This window comes from Rattus rattus, chromosome 2, assembly GCF_011064425.1.
Source record: "Rattus rattus isolate New Zealand chromosome 2, Rrattus_CSIRO_v1, whole genome shotgun sequence".
Taxonomy (NCBI): domain Eukaryota; kingdom Metazoa; phylum Chordata; class Mammalia; order Rodentia; family Muridae; genus Rattus; species Rattus rattus.
In genome coordinates, this window is record NC_046155.1 from 97,350,797 (window position 1) to 97,376,803 (window position 26,007).

At 45.1% G+C, this 26,007-nt stretch overlaps 1 protein-coding gene across 1 annotated transcript in view; it reads right to left on the bottom strand.

Annotated features, from left to right (window-relative positions):
- Positions 1-26,007, bottom strand: part of Uvrag (UV radiation resistance associated) — a 257,601-nt gene that overhangs the window by 190,783 nt on the left and 40,811 nt on the right. The window contains exons 4-5 of the mRNA XM_032893006.1: positions 20,914-21,075; positions 10,223-10,297 (exon numbers count right to left, since the gene is read on the bottom strand). Coding sequence (XP_032748897.1) covers positions 10,223-10,297; positions 20,914-21,075 — 237 coding nt within the window. The remainder of the gene's footprint in view (positions 1-10,222; positions 10,298-20,913; positions 21,076-26,007) is intronic.

A 26,007-nucleotide genomic window follows, 5' to 3' on the forward strand; every position in this document is an offset into this window, starting at 1 on the left:
GGGGAGTGGGGAGCCAGAGGGAGGCCAAATACAGTGACTAATGGGTGTGACTTTAGTGGACCTGGGTGGGTTGACGGCTTGAGTTCCCAGCATGTCTCCTCTCCAGTAATACCTCGTCAGCCTAACACGGCACTGGCCTGAGTGCTCTCCTCCAGCTCTCTGCACCGCTAGTGGACAGCTCTAATTAAATGTGAAACTATAGGCCTGGGACTCCGACACACAATCTGAAGTGGGAGGAAACGCAGACACCATGTGGCTAAGTGAGTCAGACCAGAGTCAAATGAAAAGCCTACTGCCTACCTGTGCAGTCCTGAGGCCACAGTCTGTTAATTTCTTCTGAGGTGCTTTGTTCATCCACTGAAAAATGGCTGTCTCATGGAGCTGCTCCACAGTAAACGAAGGTACACACCGTATCTGGTATACTGCCTGACATTTAAAGGGCTTGGCGATGAGGCCAGCACTGGGAGTTTTCAAAGTCCCACCCCTGCCTGATGCAGCAGTGGATCAAGGATGGTTCCAAAACAAGCTCACCCGTGTTTGCATGATCAGAATAACACAGGCAGCAAACAGCCCTGAGCATCTTTCCAGCCTATGTTTTGTCTATTGGTGTCTGTGTGTGCACACGTGTGTATGTGCATGCAAGTGTGCATGTGCTAGCGCACACGGACACAGACGATGATTGACTGAAATACATACAAGAACAACTTTGAAAGGTTCTCCAATTTTTCAGGGCTGGAGATATAGCTCAGCAGCTGAGAGCATCTTACCACTTTTTCAAAAGACCCAGGTTCAATTCCCAGCCCCCACGAGGTAGCTTATAACTGTCTATAATGGTACAAATGGTGTATTTACATACATATTGGTAAAACATTTATATTCACAAAGAAGGAAAGGTTTTCCAACTTTGCAAAAGCCTAAGCAGAAATGATCCACTGCCCAGCTCCGTGTCACTCAAACACAGGCTGAACCTGAGATAGAAATCCCAACTTCTAAGTGCTCTGCTGTGAACTACTGGGCAGGATGCCCTCTTCCATCAAGTTAGACCCAGTGTGATGACCAAGAGCGAACAGCCACTGTTCAAACATTCAGTCCTAGAAGGCTGATTAAATGAAAACCTCTATGGTTTCCCAGGTTCCAGCACCACTCCCCCAGCCCCTACCCCAGCACCGTCCACTTCAGTGACTACAAGGCAAAGATGTCAACCGTGCCTAAAGTATGGCAGAAATCCCCAAACTGGAAAGGTAAGAAGCAGAGCCACTCCCTTTTCCCAGGTCACAGGGCCGAAGGAAAGAGTCTAACAGGAGGGAGAGATGTGCTCCGATCCCCACACCCGACACTAGCTCATCCTCTCACAGCCTGCTTTCTCACGGTGGCTACCTACCGCATGCCTGGCAGGCGAATGCTCCTGCCCTGGTATTAGAGACGGAGGGAAACAGACCCTCCAAAAGATTAAAACAGGCAGGCACAGTTGCCCATGGAGGTCTGTCTGTCCAGAGGCTTCTGAAGGGAAGAACAAAAGCACCAATCCTGCATGGAGGTGGGTGAGTCACAGGTATAGAAAGTCACTTGACCTCTGTGCTTCAAACACACATAACCCTAAGCAGGACTGTCCTGCCTTCCTCTGTGACTCTGTGGAGCGAGATTACTTAGAGGCAAGTCCATACCAACTGAAGTATACAGTAATTCTATTACACTGTCCATAGATGTGCTAATCATATATAATTACACGGGGTTGGGGATTTAGCTCAGTGGTAGAGCGCTTGCCTAGCAAGTGCAAGGCCCTGGGTTCGGTCCCCAGCTCCGAAAAAAAGAATAAAAAACATATATAATTACAGCTGCACCTCGGCTATCATTGACAGCACGGGACTAACTTGCATGTCAAGCTTGAGAGGCCAGAAGGCTCCCTAAGCCTCGGTTTCTTTATTTATGAAATGAAAGCACTGGGCTAGATAATTCCAATACTTTCTGTCTTTTTCTTTAAAGGCAGGATCTTATGATGAAGCCCATGCTGGCTTTGAACTTGAGTCCCTCCTGCCTCGGCCTCTCAACTGCTGAGATCACTGGTGCATGCTGCCATGCCTGGTTCCCTAACGTGAACTAGAATTTCTTGACTTTTGAGATGCAGCACCTAACACTAAGAGGCTACCCGACTGGTTAATAAGCACTGTCCAAGAAAACTGGGCTATAAGTCAGAGCTCCCACATTTGAAAGATGCAGTGCCAGGACGCATACAGATGTGGAAGCTTGCTCTTGCCCCTTAGTCCCTCAGACAATGTCAGCCTCGCCATCTACTCGAGATGACCATTTATGTGATTACATGTGTGAAACTCAGTCAATAAGTTGTGATTTCAATCTATGTTTCTTTCATTTGAAAGACGTTGATACTTTTTACTTGAATTCCATTCCTGGTCCAATTTTCTTCTCACTAAACTGAGAAAGCAGTGCCACCTACTGGATCCCTATGGATATTGCTTTTGCAGTTTTCGTCACAAAAAGAAATTTCTGCAGTCTAAATTTTTTACAATCTGTCAAGGCCAGATAATTTAAGTGTCCCACCAGGGTAAGTTATGCCACAAGGTTAAGCTCAGGAGAGTTAGGCTGAAGAAGATACCTCCCTCTCAAAATGCTAATTCCCAAACCACGAGAGTCCTAAACAAAGCTGCTACACCTGCATTCACTGACAAGCAGGCCAGGCCCGGGCTGGGAACACCATGTCACTTCAGTGGTGAGCACTCGAGGTGAAGCACCATGGGCTTCAGATCCCAGTGAGCATCACTTCTCGTTTGTTGCTGAGCTCTGCACACATGCCAGCCTCCTCTTACACACTCACGTTTAATCCCAGTCAGCTGAGGGCTGAAGTACAGATGGTTTTCTGCATTTATGGATGAGAAAACAGCCAGTTTTCCCAGGGTCTCCTCAGTAAGCAGCAGTCAGTTCATGGCGAAACCACAGCAGTCTGACTCTGAAGCCGGTGTTTCTTACGTTACCCAAGGCGGCAGCCAGCAGCCTCCCAAAAGAGCAGCTACGGAAGGAAACCCAGGCCAGGGGAGCCGACCTGCACACATTACAGGCAAAGTCCTAGAAAGATATCCGAAAGGCTGCAAGCACACTGGCAAGGCCGATTCTATCTCCTCCCTCCTGATAGCCGTCTAGCAGCCACTCTCCCAGGCAGGGAGAGTCCTCACACTACCACTGCTCCTGCGGACCAGTGTTTAAGGTTCACCTACATCTTCTGCAGAACCCACGAAATGCATCATCCAAAACAATCTTTTAATCAACTCGATGAAGACTGTGGTCTGGAATACATACCTACTGTCTCTCCTCTTTAACACACACACACACACACACACACACACACACACACGACTGTTCATCTGTATTTTACATTCTTTAGTTCCAACAAACTTAGTTTAATAGGTATGCAGTAGGTGCTTAATGCTGGGATGGTAAACAGATGGAGGGGAGAATAGATAAAGATTTTACTCACTCATGACACATTTGCCAAATAAATGAAATTGTATTGCATAAAATTAAATATGAAATTTTACTACGTTAATTAGAACAAAGTAGTCTTCAATGTCGCTGGCAGAAGATTAAGCAAGTGATTGAACACTGGATCACATGTCATGGTGTGTGCTTTGTAAAGACGTCCTCCATGAGCTGTGCACAGGCTGGGAGACAGAGTGAGCGGCTGGCTGCACCAGGACCCTAGAACTCGAGTCAGAATGCATGTTCACTCTCACTACTGGGACCACAAATGTACACGTATTGCCGCCTTCTCAGTCCATCACATTTAACACTACCGTGTAGACAAAGCCTTTTTCTCCTTACGTCTTCCAGCCCTGTTTCCCTTTGCTAACTGGAGCCTCTAGCACTTTAATTCTGAACATGTACACACAGGTTTGGCTTAGTTTTTGTTTGGGACAGCGTGCCATGTAGCTCAGGCTGGTCTCAAACTTCCTATGTAGCAGAGGCTAACTTTGAACTTCTTCCCAATTTTCTTGCCTCTATTTCCCACCATGCCTGACTAGAATTCAAGTTTTCTACCAAATCCTACAGCTGTTTAGTATCAGGAGCCTCCTGTCAAACAGACTGATGACCTCGGTCTCAATCAACACCTCACACATCACCACTGTGACATTTCATCCCCTCTGGGGAAGCAGCAATTGCTGAAATCCTTTATCCCAGCCACTGAGAACTGAATACTCTCAAAGAGCATCCCTTAAAAATGTCACAATGATGTCCAAATTTTATAAAAGTTTCTCTTCAGCATACTCCACAAATTAATGGCAGACTAATCATAATGGGAAGACCATATTCTGAGTAACAATAGTCTAGTTTGATTGTTTTGTGTTTTGTTTTGTTTTGTTTTGTTTTGTTTGAGACACAGTTTCTCTGTGTAACCCTGGCTGTCCTGAAACTTGCTCTGTAGACCAGGCTGGCCTCCAACTCAGAGATCCTCCTGCCTCTGCCTCTCAAGTGTACTGCTACCACCTGGTTCTGATTTGATCTCTTAAAACACATAAACTCACTGTAGGACTAATCACTGTCACTTGACTAGACTTGCCTGTGACAGTGTTTCCTGAGACTCAGACTAGATAATGAAAAGGAGGAAAGTGTAAGCACGCTGAGTTTCTTACACTTACATTCATCTCTCGGCCTCCTGACTCATCACCTCACCGTGCTGCCACCATGCCCTCCCCTCCATGATGGGCTGAATCCCCTCAAAATAGACCAAAATACCTTCTCTCTTCCTGGAGTTGCTTTCTGTCAGGTGTTCTGTCACAGCAAAAGGAAAAGTAGCCAGCACAGTACACAAGAGAACAGGAGAGAGGCTGCTGTCAGACTACCTCATCTCGTGGCCTTTAGAACTGGTTTATGGGTAGGATGTAGAAGGGTTTGGAGCTATGGATCAAAGAAACTCTAGAATGCTAAGATAGCTTAATGGGCCACTCTGGTGAGGTGTGGAAGCAGAATACCAAAGAAACATGAAGATGATGCTCATAAAATAGATTCTATCAGGACCAGGGTATGTATGGTCTACTCAGTGCTCTCAATCAGGGTCACAGAAAGTATGCAGTCAGATTTACAGTGGGAAGCAAGAGTCCAGTGAAAGCAGCTTGAAGTGTTGAAGAGATTAGCACCATTAAAGAGAATCCACCAAAAGGAGAGGTGAGGCGTCTTGGGGACAAGGCCTCACCCACTTCCTCAGACAACATCGGGTGGCCTGGACTCTCCACAAGAATAAATAGGAGCAAAGTAGAAAGCGAGCTGAGGGCCAGCACTTGCTCTCTCTTTCTGACTGTGGGCACAATGTAACCGATGCATCAGATTCCTGCAGCCACTCCTTCTGATCCTGCTCAACTGTACCCCTTCAAACCCCAAGCTAAAATAGACCTGCTTCTCTTCAATTTCTCTTCTCAGATATCTTGTCACAGCAACCAAAAAATACTATGATTACTAAGTTTTTGTCTCTTATCAGACAGTCAGCAGTTAAATCCCTTCTGTCTGGACCATTTTACATTCTTCACATTTTCTTACATCCCACATTATCTTTCATTTTCCCTGTTGGTAAAATGTCCATGAGGTATAAAACTTGGAAATTAAAATGTAGCTGTTCTGCCCTTTTGTCTGAAGCAGTGCTAGAGAGAAGACTGCTCACTAGTGAGTGATAGTGCTTTCCAGATAAGACTTCTGGTGCCTGCTGCAGGTGATGAGGTCCACTATCACTGGTTGGTAAGAAAAGCTCTCCTCTCTGGTAGCTTTTAAGTTTCCCCCTTCAAGTTTAATTCTAAAGTTCTGAAACTTCTTTTTCACCTCCTATAAACAGGGGGTCTCTATCTCAGCCTGGAATGCTGGGAGCCCCTTCTCACTCAGCCACTTCCCAGCTACACTGTTGTTTCTGTACACTTTGATTCCTGTTCCAGAAATGTTCATTTCTGTGTTTGATGGCTTTAGGTAAGCCTCTACATTTCTTTGACTTGGCCAATTTTGCTAGGCAAGCGCTCTACCACTGAGCTAAATCCCCAACCAGGAGACATTTTTTTAATCTAGATTTTTTTTTTTTATAAAAGATTTAATTATGTACATGAGTGCTCTATTTGCATGTATGCCTGCATGCCAGAAGAGGGCATCAGATCCCATTATAGATGGCAGTAAGCCAACATGTGGATGCTGGGAATTGAACTCAGGACTTCTGGAAGAGCAGCCAATGCTTTAAACTGCTAAACCATCTCTACAGCCCAAAGACAGTCTTAATATATTCACCAACAGTCACAAAGATCGCCTATGGCTTAAAAAAAAAAAAAAAAGGTCGAACCAATGCTTTCTGGGGTTGAAGAAGTGGCCCAGAGGTTAAAAGCACACACTCAGCACTGCTCTTCTAAAGACCAGAGCTCAGCGTCCTGCACCTTCATCCGGCAGCTCACACCACCGGCCCTCTAGCTCCAGGGAGCCGAGGCACATCCAGTCTCTGCACGCTCCTGCACTGGCGCACACGCACCACACACACACACTCAGCCTCTGTGAGCACCTGCAATCATAGGCATAGACACAAAATCAAAAATAATACAAATAAATCTTTTCAGACAGTGCTTTTAAGCTTCAGCTGATATTGCAAATGTTCCTTTGAAAGTTGCTAAAGGCACAAGATGAGATAGAATTCTAAACTGACAATGCTAATTAACTGGAGGACTACGGAATTAGATGCAACTCACATAACAAGCACATATCCAAAAACATTTCCTAACCATCTGGTTCTGAATCCCAGCTCTGCTATTTGGCTGCTGTGCAATCTTAGGAAAGTTATTTAACTTCTCTGTTCCAGTTTCCCTTCTATAGATGAACAATTGTGGAGTTGAAACACAGTAAAGATGTAAAGTGTTTGCTGCCTGGCATTGAACAGCTAAGTTAGTTATTAAATGCTCACTAAATATTAGTTACTGTTACTACTTTCAGGGTTATTCATCCCATGCTCCCAAGCTTCCACCACAAAGGAGAAAAATTTCCCAGTGTACATCTTGAGAGAACCTGTCAATCCCTCTGGGCTGTGGCTTTCTTCTCCTCAGCAGCTCTAGGTGGCTTACCTAAGAGCTCTGAAGGGCTGGCATGCATGGCTCAGCTCCCCCCCGGCTGCCACCATGGGGAACTATCTACGCACATGCAACTCTGCTTGCTCAAGGATCAGGCTTTGTCTATAACAGACAAGTTCATTTCCATTTGCTCTGTTATTTCAGAGGGAAGAGGATCAGGTCAGGAGGAAACCGCACACAAGCCTTTTAGTTACTGCAAGCTTGTAGTCACCAAGTTAAACAACATTTGCCGGTCAGATGTATCTGCTCTCAAGCCACCTTCTGAACTCCATTTTCCTGTCACCCATCTTGTCCGAACTTATTCAACTCTCACAAGCAGAAAGAGAAGCCAGGTACTGGTACCTACCCCAACCCTCACCAACTGTGAGTCTCTACCCATGGGATTCTTGAGGGTTTAACTACAGCGGCAGATACTATGTTACGCTTGGTAGACACTGGCTCCAAATGCTACCATGGCCTCTGACTGCAAGAATCTACTAGATGAAGAGTCAGGGACCAGCTGCAGGGTGAGTCACCCTCCCTCCCACACCAGGACAGCCTTGCTTGGCAAGGGCAGCCTCACAAGTCTCTTACTTAATCTCAAATGTTTTTACTAAGCAAATACCATGTCCCAAGAATTGTGGCAGGGAGTGGGGTCTAGGGGTCAGCATCGCTCATGTCAGGCTGACCCCACAAAGCTTACAGAGGGAAGAAGGGCAGGCCTCTGGACAGAGCAGCACATCTGGCAAAGGAGATCTGAAAGATATGCAAGGAACTCAGAAGACGGAGTTGGGAAATAAAGGTGGGAGACTTTCGCAGTTGGAACTTCTAAAGACACCACCTAGCATAAATCTGTTTGCTAAAGTACAAAAGGCAATCTTCCAGTGTCCTTGCTTTACTAGACCACTGCATCTCCTTAAAAAAAACAAAGCACTAGGAACAGCCAAGCCCACAAGTTTACAGAGCTGGGAGGGAAGAAAGCAGAGCCCTGGGCTCCGAGACACAGCACACACTCTTCTCTTTGCCATGGGCACTACTTCTGGGTCACTCACTGCCCACTTCAGCCTGGCCTCTAACGGTTGGTGCTCCAGGCTGGGCTCCTCAGCCCTTCCCTACTGTACTGCCTGTTGCTAGCCTGTGCTAGCCACACATCCATGACGTTAGTAACTCTACCATCACCCCACATTTGTAGTCTAAGTCTCTCCAGGTTCGGGGATCCAGATGGCTACTTTTCATCTAAAGATACTGTACACGTCCAGGGCCATCTCACCTCAGGATCTGGGTTCTTCCTCCCCATCACACCCCGCCATGTCCCAAAGCTTCCTGTGGCTATCACCTTTTATCCATCCAGTTTATCCAAAGTCACCCTTGGCAACTCTTTTTTTCCTTTTACCTCAAACACAAACCACAACAAATCCTAGTGATTTGGCTCCTAAACCCCAATTTTTTTCTGAGCTGGGTGTGTGGCTCAGTGGTAAGCTTGCCTGCACACGCCTGGCCCTGATGTCATCTGTCTTCCCTACACTGCCAAGGTCCGTTCCAAACTGTTATCTCCTGCCCACAGCACTGCAAGGTCCTTCTCACTGTCTCTCCACAGTCACTCTTGCTCTTTAAAATAAGCCAGAGCTAAACCATTATGTAAATCTGGTTAGAGCACACAGCTCTGTCCTGTGGATAAAATCTCCAAACACCCCAAGCAGTCGCTTCTGTCCCTAAGACTCACCTTGTACCCTTTCCACTCTGTGGCCTTCCAAGCTGAGCGCCCTCTCCTGGAGAGCTCCATCTACTCAGCGCCCACGCCTTTCACACACTGTCGTCTACTCACAGTCTGGGCTATAACTTTAGCAACCCAATCCCTAGGTGCACTTTTCTTGTGGCACTAGTACAGGCCAGTCTTGAATGCTGGGGCCGTGGCCATCCTCCTGCCTTAGCTGGAAGGGGAGGTGTGGGGGGTGTGCCTGCACCTGGCCCTCCGTCACCCCTGCGCTCTCAGCACTGAACACAGGAGTCAACCCTGGGCAGGCACTCAGCGAACCGTGGGATGACAGACAGCATCCGAGTGTGGCATCCACATAACAGAGGTAATGAACAACAGGGTTTCTGAGCAGAAGCAACATGGGGACTTTGCAGGAGAAGGGAATTTTGGTTTGGTTGGTTGATTTTGTTTTGTTTTGGTAAAACTCATCAGAGTAGGGAGAGCAGACTCTGGCACATACCCAACGCCTCAGCTCAGCCACTTCAGACCCTATGGAGTTCATCCTCCCGACCAGTTCCCACACCATGAGATGCCCAGAAGACCACCACGGTGGTTTGTGGCAAGTGCTAACTAGGATGAAGATGCCGAGTCAGCCCCTGCCATAGGGATGCTCACAGAAGGCCCTTGCTAACTAACAATGGGCTCTGCCTCTCCTTCCTCTCTTCACTTTTGGATGCAGAGACAGCAATGTCTACAAAAGAGCTTCAATTTCAGTTTCCTTCTTTCTCTCTTTTGAGGCAGGATCTCACTGTGTGCGTGCCTCAAGCTCCCAAGGATGCGCCTGCCCCTGCTTCCCACTTGCTGGGATTAATGTCTGTGCAACTATATCTGCTACTTGGGTTTCTTAGGCTTGCTGAGATGACAAACATGACTGAACACGTCCATTAAACTCTTCCATTTAGACAAAAGTCACCTTGTTTGTTCTGGGGGAGGGCAGGACTGGAGAGTGGGACCTGGGCTTCCAGCATGGTGGTAAAGCCCCCACTGCTGAGCAACATCCCCGGCCTGTTTCATCTTCAGACAGGGCCTACCAAGGCTTCCTAGGCTGGCCTTGAACTCTGAACCTGGGCAGGATCTGACCTTTAAGTGGCTAGGAAGTGGCTAGGATTGCAAGATTAAGCCACCACACCCAGCTCACTACTCTCTTAATCCCCTAATAACTGTGTAGAAAGCAGCTAGCTCAGGTTTCCCTTTGAGAAAATATAATCAGGGTTTAGAACCGACTTCTCAGAGTGCTTTGTGTCCTGTGAAACATGCTCTCAACACAGAAGGCATTTGTCCAAGCCACCCCGAACACCGGGCTCACGTGACACTTAAAACATGCTTCTGTTTACTCAGCTCTTCTCGAGAGTCTGGGCATTTACCAAAACTCAGACCATCCGGAGACGCCTCTTACCTTGTGTTCAAATGGAGCACCGTAGTAGCCATCGTTCAGCCCAAAAATGATTTCATTCTGGTTGCGGGCATGGATCTAAGAAAGGAGGAAAACACACTATTAGCTGATCTTATTCCAGGGGCCAGAACATGACAGCTATAACCCGCCCATTTCCACAACGACAGGCAGGCAGCTCTGTCTAAACAAAGGGGCAACAAAGAAAGCAGATCTCAGTGAGTGACAGAGGAGAAAGTCCGTCTAGTCAAAAGCCTCACAATGACTGTGTGAGACCACTGGAGCCAAGAGTGATTGTCACAATACTACTTACCTTGGAAGGACTGGAGGGGGGCAGTGCAGGGGTGGTGTGGTGTGGGGGTGTTTGTGCAGGGAGAGGACAGTGGCAAACCACATATCCTCTGATTTAGTTTAAAAAATAAATTTAAAAAACTCTACAAATGCTTTAAAATTATGATGTCGGATTAACTTTTACTTCCTATTCTTTTTGAGGTCAACTGCCCCATGCTGCAGTCAGTGTGCCCCAGACACATGACCTCACCTGCAAGGCCAGAAGACTACAACTTAGAAGGATTAAAGAACAGGGACTAGAGAGGGCTCATGCTTAAGAAACCAGCTGCTCTTCCAGAGGACCAAGATTCCATTACTGCAACCCACAGAAGCAACTATAGCTCTAGTCCCAGAGAGTCAACCTCCTTCTGCCCTCCATGAACACAATACACACAGTGTACAGACATACAACAGTCCAACACCCATACACATAAAATAAAAATAAATCTTTTTTAAAAAGCAGATTAAAGGGGCTGGAGATGTGGTTAAGAGCACTGACTGCTCTTCCAGAGGTCCTGAGTTCAAATCCCAGCAACCACATGGTGGCTCACAACCATCTGTAATGAGATCCGATGCCCTCTTCTGAAGACAGTGATAGTGTACTCATATATAATAAATAAAAAAATCTTTAAGAAAAAAAAAAAAGCCGATTAAAGAGTAGTGAGACCGGTGGCACAGACCTGTAATCCTAGCTCTGTGGGAGGGGAGCAAAGGCAGGAAGACCATAAGTTCAAGGCCAGCCCATGCTTCATATTGAGACCCTGTCTCAGAGAACACATGGAGGGTAGGGTGGGGAAGGAAGAAGAACTGAGATCTAAAATAATAACTATGAAATGAACACCCAGATTTATTTCTTTTATCAGAAAGAATTGTAATATTTTTTAAAAGGCCCTGCTTTTGAAATGAAATTAAGAATTAAAGTGAAGGTTACAAAAGGGTGAAAACATGGGCTTCAGTCAGTGCCATCCATCAGCAGACAAGCCCTGTGAGCACCGGACTCCATCTCCCTCCTTCCATGAACCACACACTTCCCGTTTACCTGGTTGCTTACTGAACCAAACACAGAAACAGCATAATGGTTCTGTAATCACCAATGTGTAATGACCATCATAAATCAAGCAAGAAGTTTTCTTCTTCTCAGACAAAATATTTCAAAAATCAGTTTCAAGATTAGATGGGTCTGGAACTTTAGAAAAATATGTACTTAAAGAAAGAAGACTAAATTATGCTCATCAAATGTTAGCAACTGTAGCCAGGAGTGATCTCACTGGCCCAAAAACAACTATTACTTTTTTTTTTAAGTGTTTTTGTCTATTTAAAAAAAATTTATTAATTTTTATTTATATGAGTACACTGTTGCTGTCTTCAGACACACCAGAAGAGGGCATCAGATCTCATTACAGATGGTTGTGAGCCACCATGTGGTTGCTGGGAGTTGAACTCATGATCTCTAGAGGAGCAGCCAGTGCTCTTAACTGCTGAGCCATCTCTCCAGTCCCACAACTATTACTTTTTAAATTGAAAGAAAAATATGAATGCCACTAAAGATGGGAGAGAAAGTATGGGGAGACATACATCTGCATGAGGTCAGCTTTCCAAAGCGTATGATGTGCGAAGCTGACCACTGAGTCAGTTCACTGAAATTAGATACGCTCTAAAAAGCTAAGGGCCCAGGTCTGCAGCAACATCAGCTGCAGCCAGTCTTTGCAGCCTGGTGCCCCGCACCTTCAGCAGCACATGCTTTAGTCCCCACCTCAGTGAGGTGGAGAAAACACCCTGCTCTGTCCTTAAAGTGTCAGAAAGACAGAAGGACATAGAAGTGAGACAAACAAACAAATGAACACCCTGTCTAGTGATGGATTAGAGATCAGGGAATATAAATCTCAGAGCAATCTCTCTGCTCTTGACTAATAAGAAAATACACTATTCAGTGTATTTATTCAAAACAGTCTATAGAACAGAGCACACATTACAGAACATTACGGAGCTGTTAGATCATGGAGAGAAGCATGTGCCTGATTCTTCCTCTTTAATCATCTCAGCTGTGCTAGGATGGTCACATGAAAAAACAGACGAGGACTGTGTTTATTAATTAGTAATTAATCATTAATCTATCCCCAAAGCTGTACTTTCATACCTTTATACATCACACCTCATAAGGCAGCTGTTAGTCCAGATGCCCAATGAATGGAAGCCAGGGATCAAGAAAAAGCCCAAGGCTAACCACTGAGTGACCTTCAACAAGTCACTTGTTGTCTTTGTGCTTCTGTTTTCTCACAACACTGAGGAAGGCCTTGTGTGTGTGTAAATAGGAAAGGGGAAGAGGACATTAACTGCCAGGCTTCACCCGCCTCTCCCACTTCAAACCCAAGCATGAGGGCTCACACATCAGGTGCTGCTGGCCTGTGCCAGCACTATCAACAATGCTTCCAAGTGCCCCACCTTTTCTCACTTCCTCAGCTCAAAATGAAATCAACTTCTGGGCCCACTCTCAACTTCTCTACTCTGGTTGATTCTAACTCATTCTTCCAGATTTACTTGGAACCACCATCATCTAACTATGAATGAAGAATTCTGTTTACTGACAGCAGAGTTCACATGACACAGTCGTGGAGCATTTACCGCTGTGCATTGACTATCTGGGGCCATAAAATGAACCTTAAGAAAGCTCAAAGCATTGAAACCATAAAAACTATGTTCCCTAAACTCAATAGAAATAAAGTAGATATCAACCACAGGAAGAGGTCCAGAAAATCCATAAATATTAAAAAGTTAAAAGCATACCTTTATGCTCAAAGAAGAAATAAAAAATACATTTGAAAATATTTGGAACTGAGTAAAAACACAGGGGAAAATTTCTGGACTATGCCTAAAGCAATGCTTAGAAAAAATTTACTAAATATTTATTCTGAGGACAGAAGTAAATTCTCGAAATGGGAATTCCGCTCTCCCTAGGAACTATGGAAAGAATAACCAGGAAAATCCACAGCAAACAGAGTAGTAACCATGATAAGATGAAAACAGACTGACGGACCTGAAATAATAAAGATGATCAATGCACTTGAACACTGTATTAAGATTAGTAAACGGAAAGTCAGCAGTGACGGGTCAGAGGGAAAGGAGACAGAACACACCGGGCACAGAACACCGCAGGCTCACTGCAGACCTACACACCCGAAGGATTAGTAGTGACTGTGGACAGCTCTATACCAATGTGCATCAAACCTCAGATGAAACAGACAGCTTTCAAGGAAAATCCATCAGCACTCACTGAGGAGCCCCACATCGGGGACAGTAAGTTCCACTTCAAAACCTCCCACAAAGAAATCTTAACACCCAGATGGTTCCATTGAAAAATTCTGACAAATGTTTGTAGAACAATAAAAAAATCTATAACAACTCCTCCAAAAAGGGGAAGCAGACACGCTGCAGCCCACATGAGACCAGTGCTACCTGAGCCAGAACAGTGAACACCTAAGTTCACTGTTAAGAGAAGGTCAAGTAACTCTTGAGACTTAGGTATTGTTTTCTTTAACAAAATATTAACAAACCAAATCTGTCAGTATATAAGAGCCCAACATGTATATGATATAAAACTTATACAGGTAAAGGGTAATGCACTGTAACTAAGTAGGGCTTGTGTCAGAATTCAACCCAAAGTAATAACCAACACTTAAGGCTAGAAACTGCTTGGTACATTAAGAGCAAGAAGAAACTTCTTTAACCCGATAATATTATACTTAATAGTAAAAGGCTGAATAATCTGATATTATATTTAATACTGAAATGCTGAATAATCTGATAATACTATACTTAATTCTGAAAGGCTGAATAATCTGATAATATTATACTTAATACTGAAAGGCTGAATAATCTGATATTATACTTATAGTAAAAGGCTGAAGAGTCTGATAATATTATACTTAATAGCCAAAGGCTGAACTTTCTCCCCCAAGATAAGGCAGGAAAAAAAAAGAAAAACAAGGATTTGCCCCTCGTTACTCCTTACTGAACGATGTACTGAAAGTAGCAGCAATAAAATAAGACCTCCCCAAAAAGATGTAAAGAAGTACATTTTAAGGTGGGTGCTGCAGTTTGAATGCAAAGTGATCCTTTCACAGGCTCACTATTTGAACACTTGGTCCCCAGATGGTGATGCTGATAGGTGAGGCCAGGGAACCCTAAAACATGGAGGCTGCTAGAGGAAGTGAGTCACTAGGATGGGTCTTGAGGTTTCCCGAGGGGGACATTTCCTATTCATCTCCCTTTGAATTCCTGACTGACCTGCAGTGTGTGTATCTGCAAATGAGCATGCAGATGTGTGCAGGCCAGAGGTGAACATCAGGCATCTTCCTCAGTCTTTCGATATCTGATGTTTTGAGGCAGGGCCTCTCACAAGACCCAGAGCTCACCTGTCCAGACAGACTGGCTGGCCAGTCAATTATGGATACTGTCTTAGCATCCCAGCACGGACTTACAGATCGGCCCTAGAGGTGGCTTTTACCTAGGTCTGCAGAGTCTATTCAGGTCCTCGTGCTTCTGCAGGAAGGGCCTTACCGACTAAGCCACGGCTAAAACAGCGTTGAGTTAAATTTACATAAAAAGATGGGAATGTATAAGTAGAAGCCTGTTATGTGAGACCTGTAGGCTGAAAACTACAAAATGCTAGTGAATGAAATCAAGGAAGCTTTCCATAAATGAACAGATACACCATGCCTACAGAAAAAATCCATAGAAGACAAAATCCATAATCAACAGTCATTTTAAAAGCTAATCCAAATTTGCTTTGACCTATCAAGACAGACAAACCGAGTCCAGAAATATCCATAGAAGACAAAAAGCTGCTTCTGGGAAACAACAGATGGGTGGGGATGAGAGCAACAAAGGAGGTGAGCAAAAACAGCACAAAAAATAATTTGGTTGTGTTTTCAGTGTTTTATAAAGACAATGCTTTGACTGATAGTTATTTAGAACAAAAAAAAAAAAAAAAAAAAAGGAAGGAAGGAAGGAAGGATCAGATCAGGGATCAAGCCTCAACTACACAGAACAAGACATGAGACAGACAGACAGACAGAGGACTGAAGAGATTACAACCACCTGTAATTCCAGTTTGGTTCGAGAGGATTCCATAAACTCTTCTTGCTTCTGTGGGCATCTGTGCTCATACACACACCCACTGGCAGACAAACATACTGGTACACACATAATTTCAAATAAAAATAAAATGCTGGGCAGTGATGGCATATGACTTTTATCCAGCCCTTGGGAGGCAGAGGCAGGGGGATCTCTGAGAGTTCAAACCCAGCCTGGTCTACAAAAAAGTTCTAGGACAGCCAGGACTAGCACCCATAGATAGATGATAGATAGGCCCAAAATGGACAACCTACAACTTCAACTAAAAAATTTTACAAAACAAATAGGAAAAACTCTTGGTGACCCTAGGCTAAGCCAGGTATCTTAGATGACACATAAAAGGCATGAAATTTTAAAAGTTATTATGGCAAACTTCAACATTTTTAAAATGTGTTCTTTAAATGACACTATTAAGAAAATGAAAAGGGAGCAGTGTATGATTTTAATCCCAGCACTCGGATCTCTGAGTTCGAGGCCAGCCTGGTCTATAAAAAAGTTCCAGGACAACTAGGGCTACACAGAGAAACCCTGACTTGAAGCGAAAAAAAGAAAGAAAAAATAAATTCTGTGAAAAATAAATTAAAATAACACCCTTTCAAAAAAAAAAAAAAAAAAAGAAAAGGAAGGAAAAAAAAAAAAGACAGGGCAGACAGAGAGATGGCTCAAGTTAAGGGTTAGGAGCCATAGCACCCATGTGTAGCCAGGCCCTGGAATCCAACTCCCTATTCCGTCCTCTACAGGTAGTGCATGCATGTGGCACACAGATATACACACAGGCAAACATTTATAAACCTTTAAAAAAAAAAAAAAAACATAGATGGCTCAGTGGTTATGGAGCCACTGTTGCTCCAAAGGATCTGGGTCAATACTAACCCCATGGTTCCACCCCTATAACCCCAGTTCAAGGGATCCCAAAGGCATGCATTGTGCACATAAATGCATACAAACAAAATATTTATACACAGAAAGTAAATAAATAAAAATTTTCTTCGAAAGAAAGTGAAGATAGCAGAAAGTACCTGGAAAGCATATATTTTATAAAGAACTATTATCTACAATGTATAAGGAGTGTTTTTGCATAGTACATACATGTGTCTGTGCACGAACCTGGAAGCTCAAGCCTGATTCCAGTAACTTCTATCTAAGCATCTATCTTATATATGGAGGTAGGCTCTCTTACTGAATCCAAGACTTGCCTTTTTGCTAGTCTGGCTACCAGCCTGCTCAAGAGATGCTCATCTCTGTCTTCCACACACAGGCTATCATGCACACAGGGTTTTAGTGAATTCTTGAAACCCAAACTCTAATCTACACATCTGCAGAACAACCACTTTAGGCTCTCTCACCAGCCTTTAGATACAGAACTTTTACAAGTCCGTAACGAAAAGTTGAAATAACCAAGTAAAGAATGAACAAAAGGTGTAAACAAACACTACACACACACACACACACACACACATACACACACACACACACACACACACACACACATGTGCACACACATTTGGGGGTTCAGGCATGAAGGAGGTGGGGGAGATTGGTTGGATTCATTAGGGATATATGAATTAAACTCAATAAAATACTACTTTTTTGTTTGTTTTTGAGACAGGGTTTCTCTGTATATCCCTGGCTGTCCTGGAACTCACTCTGTAGACCAGGCTGGCCTTGAACTCAGAGATCCCCTTGCCTCTGCCTACTTAAATGCCAGGATTAAAGGGGTGTGCCATTACCACTTGGTAAAATACCATTTTACACCCTTAAAATGGCTAACAAGCAAAAGAATAACAATAAGAGAACGATACACACCCATAAAGGTAAGAAACAAGCAGAAACGCTACGCACCACTGCTGGGACTGAAGACCTTTGCATTCACTTGCAGAACCACCTAGTTACTTACAAATTTCAACACTCACTCACCCTAAGAGCAGACAACTGCATTCTTGGGTATTTACCCGACAGAAATGACAACATATATCAACACAAAGGCCCACCGTCAATCATCCCAGCAGCTTTATTCACCATGGAGGGGTTATTCAACTCTATTTATACAGTTCACTGAATTGTGTGCTTTTCTACTGTACTGCAGTGCAGTGCTGAGGATGGAGCCGGGCCTCGCTCGTGTGGGGCAAATGTTCCACACCAAGCTTCACTCTGAGCCCCTGGTGAACTGATCCTATGCACAGTATGCCTAAATAAGCCTAAGTTAAAACCCAACACATCTGAAGTCATCCCTCCCTGACTCTGGGGCTGGTTAAATACTTCTTCTACATGCTTTCTAACTCTATTTAAAATAAAATAGTGTCTTCAACCCTCCGGGTCCTTAACAGGACAGAGGACTGGTAGAAAGCACAGACCACTCAATGAACCTGATTCTCTTCATGGCAATCCACTTGGCTTTCTCCATCTATCTCTACAGCTCTGTGAATCCACTTCTCTAGTGTGTGCTGTGGCCCCTATCTGAGACAAGGCTGGGTTCCCTATGCTGATGATGACTTTCTGTTGGCTTAAAACACAATTTTCCTGTGCTCTGCCACCCCAGTGTGCTTCCCTGTATAACCAGCTTTCTAAGAAGACTCCTGACTGTTGACTCTGAAATTAGCTTATGACACATGAACACAGGATGGTGTTTTCAGACCATCACCAAAGGCATTCGTGCATGAGTTAGGAAGCAGGATGAAGGCCATCTTCACAGCCAAAAGCTCCCTGCAAGCCACAACAGGGTTAAGACACACCACTTCCACGAGACATACACACTCGCAGATGGCAGACTAACAGTCCCAGCATGTGCCACGGCCAAGCGGAGACAGAAGTAAAAAGTCTAAACTGAGCATTACTATCTGACAAGTTTTAATCAGCAGCTCTACGGGCTGGGTACTAAACACATGCTAAATCATGCTCAGAATACTCCTAAGAGGACTTCTGGAAGGCCAGCAGTAAAATACAGACAAAAACAAAAACATTGAAGAGATGAAACCACTTTAGAGACTAGAAGTTGGCGAAGGAAGGAAGAGTGATGTTAAAGGCACAGCTCTGGTCAGGACAGAATGACACAAAGTGAAGAGCTAGCACAACATGGCCTCACATGTATGTGGAACCTTGAGGAGATGAACTCAAAGGAGCAGAGAGAATCGTAATCTGCTGAGGCTGGGACCGGGTGAGTGAGGGACAGGTGTTTAATCAAAAAACTAAGGTTCAGTTAGAAAGTTTGAGCAATCCACTGGGCACTAGGCATGCAGCTCAGTGGTAGAGAAGTTCTAGCTTGCACAAGACCCTGGGTTTCATCTCAGGCACCACATCATCGTCATCGTCATAATCAATAAATAATCAAATAAAAATAAAAGTACAGTAAGCATGCTGAATGTGGCAATTTTTCAATCTGAAAAAATCGGATTTCAATTGTTTCCTTCAAAAGAAGTATCAAAATGTGCACACTAAACAAAGATTACCCAAACATTAAGGATGTTCACAAAAAACCTACAGCTAACACCTGAGGGTAACTTTTAACAGCAGTAACAAGAGCGCCAAAGTGGAGCAGAGGGCGGCCTGCGCCTGCTCAGACCTGCCTCTGGCACAGCACAAGGAGGAGTTCTTATGTTGGACAGATCTGAACCCAAATCTGAGTTCACCCTACTAAGTGATCTTCAGGACTTTCTTAAACTCTCTCAAGCTTCAATTTTCCCAATGGGAAAAGAGCAAAAAATATCAACCTTTGCAAAGTTGCTCTAAGCATTAATTATAATAACTTCTATATGGGACAGTAAACAGATTTTGTTTGTGTGCAGTTCTGATAGACTTCTGACACATTCTGGAGCTATTAGAAAGGATGATGGGGCTACCTTTGAGTTTAAGAGTAAGGAACATCAATTACAGGGCAACAAAGGTAAAGATGGGGCCCAGCACACAAGGCACATCTGTCATCTCTGGACTCAAGGTAAGAACTGCCCTTCCCACTCCTGGATGCCCCAACCCAACTGGGGAAAGGGAGATGTTTAATGGCGCATACTTTGTTTCAACATAATTTTCACTATCAAGGGGAGAATATCCAATGAGGCCAAAGAAGCACGAGTGAGAAAAGTATAACCTCTCTCTCTCTCTCTCTCACACACACACACACACACACACACACACACACACACACAAAACATATACATGTATGGACATGCACACTAGGATGCTTCTGAGTTTCTAAATTATTATTATCATTATTATTTTATTATTATTTAAATCCTTTTTTACAGTCCAGTCTTCATGCCCCCCCCAGTCTGCCTTCTGACTGTTCTACATCCCATACCTCCTCCCCCATCCCCCCACCCCACCTCCAAGAGGATGTTCCCACCCCCCTACTGCCAGCCCACCAGACCTCCCCACTCCCTGTGGCCTCAAGTCTCTTGTGGATTAGGTGCATCTTCTCTCACTGAGGCCAGACCAAGGCAGTCCTCTGCTGTATATGTGTCATGGACCTCATATCAGCTACTATATGCTGCCTGGTTGGTGGCTCAGTGTCTGAAAGATCTCAGGGGTCCATCCAGGTCAGTTGAGACTGCTGGTCTTTCCATGGGGCTGCCCTCCTCCTCAGCTTCTTCCAGTTTTTCCCTAATTCAACCACAGGGGTCCCCGGCTTCTGTCCATTGGTTGGGTACTAGTATCTGCATCTGACTCTTTCAGCTGCTTGTTGGGCCTCTCAGAGGGCAGCCATGCTAGGCTCCTGTCTGCGAGCACTGCCTTAAAGGTCCTTTGTGTTTGTTTCTGTTACTCTAGCCCAGGATGGTCTGAAACTCACAGTGTCCACCCTAGACAGGCCTCGAACTTGCTGAGACCCTATTTTAGCCTCCCTGCTCTAGGTCGAAGGTGTGAGCCACGATACCTAGCTAAGGGCTTTTTGGTAACTCAAACGTAGCAAAGGAAGTAACTTAAGTAAACACAGTATCACAGACTTGTTTGTTGCTGACCTGGTTCTGTAACAAGGCTCTGCCAGCTGAGAACTCTCTGAAGACCAGAAAGAACTCCAACTTAAGGCCAGCGTCCTGCTTGTTTCTTTTGAGTGCTGGGATTATAGGTATGTGTCACTAAGCCTGGAAAGTTCTCTCTTTTTTTTTCTTGTACTAATTTACTTTCTTACTTTTTTCTTTTCTACTAACATCTATTATAACTGAAAATGTAGAGAGGAGCATCAATAGAGCTAGACAGGTTAATTTGTAGAGGGCAACCTCTTGAAACATCACTCTGAAAATTACCTGCTGACCCAAGTACTTCAGCCCATCCAAGTAGACTTTCCACTCTATCAACAGCTGATAGGCCTCTTCCTTTCCACCCCAAATCTTCACCACAAAGCAGGACACAGACGTATCCAGACGGTCCGGCATTATTCCAAAGTCAAGACTCCTCCACGTTGGATTCTGTTGATGGAAATTAAAATATACTTTAGGAAGACTCAACTTCTTTACAAGAATTTCCATTAGACAATAGATCATTTTGTTTTAAATCTAAGAGAGGCTGATAAGATGACTCAGTGGATAAGAGCACTGGCTGCTCTTCTGGAGGACCCAAGTTTGATTACCAGCACTCACAAGGCAACTGTACCTCCAGTTCCAAGACACCTGATGTCCTCCTGTGGCCTCTGCAATCACCAGACACACAATGATATACAGCCATACATGCAGGCAAAACACCCACATATTTAAAAAACTAAAAAAAGAAAGACCAGAGCTGGTAGGGTGGCTCAGTGGGTAAGAGCGTTTGCCACCAAGCCTGACAACTTGAGTTCAATCCCTAGAACCACATAACAGAAGAAGAGAACCAACTCCTGGAAGTTGTCCTTTGACCTCCACATGCACCTGGCATGCTCAGACCCCCTGCTCCCTGACATAGATAAAATAAATCCTTTTTTAAAAGACAAAGGGTAGAAGCACTTACACTGACCCTCATTGACATGGCTTCATACAACACTTTTACTCATATATTCGAGAAAATACATGATTATTAAAAGCCAGCACAGATTAACACACGGACGCACAGCTGGTCGTCATGCTGAGAATAAGAATACATGCTGTGCTCAGCTCTAACTGGGACAGCCATACAACATCCCTACCTCCAAGGTTCAGGGATCATAAAGGATGAAGGGAGAGGTGGGGAGTTTCTGGACAGCTGCAGTCCAACAGTATTTGCCAAGCATGTCAGAACCATTGCACACAGCACTCACTGTGGCTGTGAGTGCACACATAGGACTTCACAAGATCAAACTATGGGGCAAAGGTGAGCTCGCTCATTAAGTTCCACCCCAAGCAGGAGTTAGGCAACTGGTAACTGATAGCTGCTGGGGTTGGGAGAATTAGATTTCTCCAGGGATAGGAAGGAACTGGAGGAGAGGTAGGGGATAGGAGGTGGTCAAACCACATTACAAGCATGCATAGCATTCACACACAATAAGGGAGGCAGTGGCATGTAAGCTATGCCCCCAAAGCAAGTCCAAGGCCCTGGGTGCCATCCCCATATAAACAGAAATAATTACACTGGAACAGTGCAAAGTCCAGTGACAGAATTATGCTAAATATTACACAGCAGCACAGAACAAGCAATAAATTCTAAGAAGCAGGGAAAACCGGAGCTTGGCTTCAAAAGCACAAATAGAATTTCAGCAGGTTAAATTTGGGAATTCCAGACAAAGGGAATGTATTACCAGCATTCAGAGGTGTGAGGCAACAAGTGTCAGCAGGGACCTAAGAGGAGATGAAGCAAAAGGAAGGCTCACAGGCTGTGAACGCCCAAACCCTCTGGGCATCACCTGGCTTCCCTACTCCCCTCAGATAACTAAAGATCCTGACACAGTGGGCTGTGGGATTCAGGCATGTAGTAGCCTAGTCGTGCACTTCATACTGCACTGCCCTCTCCTCTCTTCGCTGACAGGAAGTTAAATGACTCTCCCTGCCATTCCACACCCGTGGTCTGGGCTGACCAATGCGTTCATCCCTCATAACCCACATTCCTAATGATAACCTCTCTGCAGAGCTCAGTGGTCAGCCAGTGATTGTTGAGACATTGTGCTCAAATACCTCAAACCTGCCAACGGGTTGGTAAAATACAAACAAGACACAATTAAGAGAATGGACGTGAGAGCAAATGTTAAAACTTGTGCAAGATTAAAGCCACCTTCACAGGTCAGCCAGGAAGGAACTGGTCCTCAACAGTTACCTCTGGGCCAACCCTAGTTTTAGAGCCTGAGACTAGGCTCCCCTCTGCTCCCCATTGCTCCCCACTGTTCCACACTGCTTCCCCTGTTCCCTTCTGTTCCCCACTGCTCCCCCTGGTTCCTCTCTGCTCCCCCTCCCTGTTCTCCTCTTCCCCCCTGCTCCTCTCTGCTTCCCCTGCTCCTCTCTGCTTCCCCTGCCCCTCTCTGCTCCCCTCTGCTCCCCCTGTTCCCCTTGTTCCCTACATTCCCCTGCTCCCCCCTGTTCCCCCCTGCTCCCCCCTGGTCCTCCCTCCTCCCCCCTGTTCCCCTCTGCTCTCCCCTGCTCCCCTCTGTTCCCCTCTGCTCCCCCTTGCTCCCTCGGTCTTACTCTGAGCATTGTACTTGGTTTAGTTTACAAGGACAACAGCAAAAATGAAGGAATGTGTAACAGACAACATAAGGGTACCTCCTAGTTTACCTATTCTAGAAATGCCAGGGGGGAAAAAGACCTTTGAACCTGTCAGCCTAACTCAAGTTTTGAATGAGGAAGCTGAGGTCTCTGGGTACTCTCCTAGTCACTGAGATGCCTGCCCTGCCTCGCCTGCCAACTGTCAGGCTCTCCTGAAGTTCCTTGTAAGGCTAGGGGCCTTCCAGCCACTCTTCCCCTCCTAGTAGCCTGGGACACAGCAAGGATCCCTGTATTTGCTAAATAAGCAACAATACATTATGTTGTGGGTACTGTACTAAAAGAAATCCTAATCAGCTCGAGGTTAAAAATCCCACAGTGAAAAGCAGAGGTTAAGATTCCTTTGGCTTTCCTTGTCTGATGTGCATCATGTTTTCCAAATGGCCATTAAAAACAGGCTGGTATAAATATCACTAGAAAAGAAGAGTACCCTGAGCTGTGCGGCCTAATAGCCTTACAGTCAGTATTCCTCATGGCTCCGCCCAACAGTTACCTGGCAACAGCCAGGTAGGCCTGACTTGCTGTTTGGCCCCTCCTCAAGCTCTCTGCCCCATCTCTCTCCATCTCTCTCCCTCTGACCCCTTTCTCCTTCTCTCCCTTTCCCCCTACCCGTTCCCCCTCTCTCAAGTGTTCCCACCCCTCCCCCTCTGTCTTTCTCAGCCTCTATTCCCTTCTCAACCCCCTTCCATGCCCCCAAAATAAACTATTGTATACTAGACCTATTGTATGGCTGGTACCTCAGGGGTAAGGATGCCTCTAGGTGGGCCCACTGAGGCACCTCTCCCACTTCACCATACCCTGCTCTACAAAACATTGAGAAATTCCAAGTTGGCAGTTCTCTCCCACCACCACACAGCACCAGGCTTTCCTTGTCTGTCATCCCCTCCTCAAAGACAGAGGTTTCTCCAGTGTGTTTAACTTAAGGCCTACAGTTCCTGGCATCCCACACGCCAGGTCCCTACTAGCAATGTGTGTACACATTTTGCCCTAATTTTATAACTCCAGAACCTGTGTGAAACAGGTAACATGACTGCTTCTTCGGGGAAAAACTCAAGCTTGGGAGACATTAAGAACCTGTTTATCACGTGTGTGGTCATAGTTGGAGCTGGCAGTCAAAATTTAAAGCTAACTCCAAAGGCGTGAAAGTGGTAGAAAACTTGCTTTAAAAACAAAAACATGAGCTGGAGAGATGGCTCAGAGGTTAAGGGCACTGGCTGCTGTTTCAAAGGTCATGAGTTCAATTCCCAGCAACCACATGGTGGCTCACAACCATCTGTAATTGGATCTAATGCCTTCTTCTGGTGTGTTAGTGGCAGTGTGCTCATATACATAAATAAATAAATCTTTAAAAACAAACAAACAAACAAAACATGTCTTACATATCCTGGGTTAGCCTTAAACTCCTTGTGTAGCCAAGGATGACTTTGAATTTCTGAACCTCCCATGTTCTAGGATTGCAGGTAAGCACCACTATGACCAGTTTTATACAGTGCTAGAAACCAGACTCAGGGAAAAGCATTCCAGCAGCGTATTGTATCTCCAGTCCTAGATAGCTGTCCCAGGACACAGGGCTACACAAGAGACCATTCAATGGCTAAGATCAAAAACTCAGGGGACAGCAGATGCTGGCGAGGATGCGGAGAAAGAGGAACACTCCTCCATTGTTGGTGGGATTGCAGACTGGTACAACCATTCTGGAAATCAGTCTGGAGGTTCCTCAGAAAACTGGACATTGAACTGCCTGAGGATCCAGCTATACCTCTCTTGGGCATATACCCAAAAGATGCCCCAACATATAAAAAAGACACATGCTCCACTATGCTCATCACAGCCTTATTTATAATAGCCAGAAGCTGGAAAGAACCCAGATGCCCTTCAACAGAGGAATGGATACAGAAAATGTGGTACATCTACACAATGGAATATTACTCAGCTATCAAAAACAATGACTTTATGAAATTCGTAGGCAAATGGTCGGAACTGGAAAATATCATCCTGAGTGAGGTAACCCAATCACAGAAAAACACACATGGTATGCACTCATTGATAAGTGGCTATTAGCCCAAATGCTTGAATTACCCTAGATGCCTAGAACAAATGAAACTCAAGACGGATGATCAAAATGTGAATGCTTCACTCCTTCTTTAAAAGGGGAACAAGAATACCCTTGGCAGGGAATAGAGAGGCAAAGATTAAAACAGACACAGAAGGAACACCCATTCAGAGCCTGCCCCACATGGGGCCCCTGCATATACAGCCATCCAATTAGACAAGATGGATGAAGCAAAGAAGTGCAGGCCGATAGGAGCCGGATGTAGATCTCTCCCGAGAGACACAGCCAGAATACAGCAAATACAGAGGCGTATGCCAGCAGCAAACCACTGAATTGAGAATAGGACCCCCGTTGAAGGAATCAGAGAAAGAACTGGAAGAGCTTGAAGGGCTCGAGACCCCATATGTACAACAATGCCAAGCAACCAGAGCTTCCAGGACTAAGCCACTACCTAAAAGACTATACATGGACTGACCCTGGACTCTGACCTCATAGGTAGCAATGAATATCCTAGTAAGAGCACCAGTGGAAGGGGAAGCCCTGGGTCCTGCTAAGACTGAACCCCAGTGGACTAGATTGTTGGGGGAGGGGCGGGGGGGAGGATGGGGAGGAACACCCATAAAGAAGGGAGGGGGAGGGGATGT